Source organism: Nematolebias whitei, chromosome 19 (assembly GCF_014905685.2).
Source record: "Nematolebias whitei isolate Nwh7 chromosome 19, NemWhi1, whole genome shotgun sequence".
Taxonomy (NCBI): Eukaryota; Metazoa; Chordata; class Actinopteri; order Cyprinodontiformes; family Rivulidae; genus Nematolebias; species Nematolebias whitei.
Genome location: NC_056516.1, coordinates 13269306 through 13271229, shown reverse-complemented (window position 1 = coordinate 13271229; position 1924 = coordinate 13269306). Strand labels below are relative to the sequence as shown.

Here is a 1924-nt window from a genome sequence, read left to right as displayed (position 1 = left end):
TGTCATAGGCAATGATACATGACATGGGCTCGTGTCATTGTCAACACATTTGGAACATTTCATAGACGCACTGAGTCGGTTCTTATACTTCTGTATATACTACTTAATACTTGAGCATGTTTTGCTTTGATACTGTTTTATAAATTCTATGTTTTTAATACAAAGTCAACTGTTGTACAAAGTTTGTTGTACATTTATTCAAATAAAAGCATCAGAGAAATTTTTGAAATGTTCAATATGCATAAAAATATAAATAAGTTAACAATTACATTGTACTAACTGATGTACTTTGGTTTCTAAGCACAGTATACCCACTACTACACCACTGCTGCTGATGGTCCTTCTTGAGCATGTGATCAGCTGGTTTTGGTTGTCAGCAGCAAAACTGGTTGATCCACTCTGAGAAGGTGCTATTTAAGAGACTGAGCTGAATACAGCACCTCAGACTGAGGAAGTCTCTCGGATGAGCGACGAAACGTTTCTACAATTTTATTTATTTATTGTTGTTGTTTTTTGAACATCCAGAGGACTTGACAACTTTTTTTAAATATACAGTACACACATATCTCTGTTGTGTGTACTGTATATTGTTCTCTTGTTTGGTTTTATGCTGTTAATACAGTAAAATAATAATAATAAATAAAATAAAAAAACTTCCTGTTTGGCTTAATGTGATTCTATTTTTTTCAAATGTAATTCCGTTTTTTCAAATGTTGTTCATTACAACAGGAAAATGTTGGATTTTATACCTGGATTATTGACTTTGTTGTTGTTCATTACACCCTTGGGCCACCGTAAAAACGTGCATGAAACTCTGAAGCTAAACATCAGTGGGTGTAGTTTCTACTCCTGACCAGCAGGTGGCAGCACGTGCTCTCAATAAAGTTTGAAAGCGCTCGAATCGAAGAAACAGGCAGCTGCTGTGGTGGGTTGCAGAGTCCTATAAAGAGGCTCTTTACAGGGCTCTGGTGTGTTGTGGTCGACTGTCCCTCGTCTTGCAGATTCTTCATTTGTGGAGAGTCCTCCTAATCCTATAACCATGGCCAAGGACATAACTCTGCTGTGGGGCTCCGGTTCTCCTCCCTGCTGGAGGGTCATGATCGCTCTGGAGGAGAAGAACCTTCAGGGGTACAACAGCAAACTGCTGTCTTTCGACAAAATGGAGCACAAGTCCCAAGAAGTGTTGGATATAAATCCTCGAGGGCAGGTAGGTACAGTTATCTTTGGTAAAATCTTCACATACTGATTATCTACATCCTTAATCACACTGTCAGTATTTATTTCAGTAATCTGTACAAATGCAACTAATACTGCGCGCCGAAATAAAAAAAACTTACGCTTTTGAAGTTGGAAAAGTTGCAAACGCGTCTAATTTCCTTGTGCTTTTGAACGCACCACGGTGATTCAGTTTTATTTGATAAGTAAAAATTATCACGCAAACTCTGTATCCTGCCGCCTCCTTACGTAAATTACGTAATATTCTGCCGCCTCCTTACGTAAATTACGTAATATTCTGCCGCCTCCTTACGTAAATTACGTAAGTTTTTTAACGGTTCGGTACAAAGAGCACGAGCAGCTAGTTTTTCAAAATGAAAATTTACTCTTAAGAAAATCCTGCCAATAAAGTTTCCCTATTTTACTAGATTAAAAAAAACTAATGTAATTTTATATTTGTAATGTAGATAGCAGTTTAGCTAATGGAACAGATAAGATTACTGGTATTATGAAGTACAAGTAAATTAAATTGTAATTCGTAAATAAAACAAGTCAAGTGTTGTGGGAGCCCTAAAAGTCTACTAGAGACAAAATATATGTTATTTTTATTAATTTTATGATTTTTATATATATAATACACAACATGTCTTAACAAGCTTAAATATAAAATATGAAAATGATCATTATGATGTCTATCATTTATTGCTTT

General features: G+C 35.7%; 1 protein-coding gene across 1 annotated transcript in view; it reads left to right on the top strand.

The window, feature by feature from the left end:
• Nucleotides 1-894: 894 nt before the first annotated feature.
• Nucleotides 895-1924, top strand: part of LOC119425608 (glutathione S-transferase A) — a gene marked incomplete in the record, with an annotated part of 5278 nt that continues 4248 nt past the window's right edge. Inside the window, 1 exon segment of the mRNA XM_037693142.1 lies at nucleotides 895-1207. Coding sequence (XP_037549070.1) covers nucleotides 1040-1207 — 168 coding nt within the window.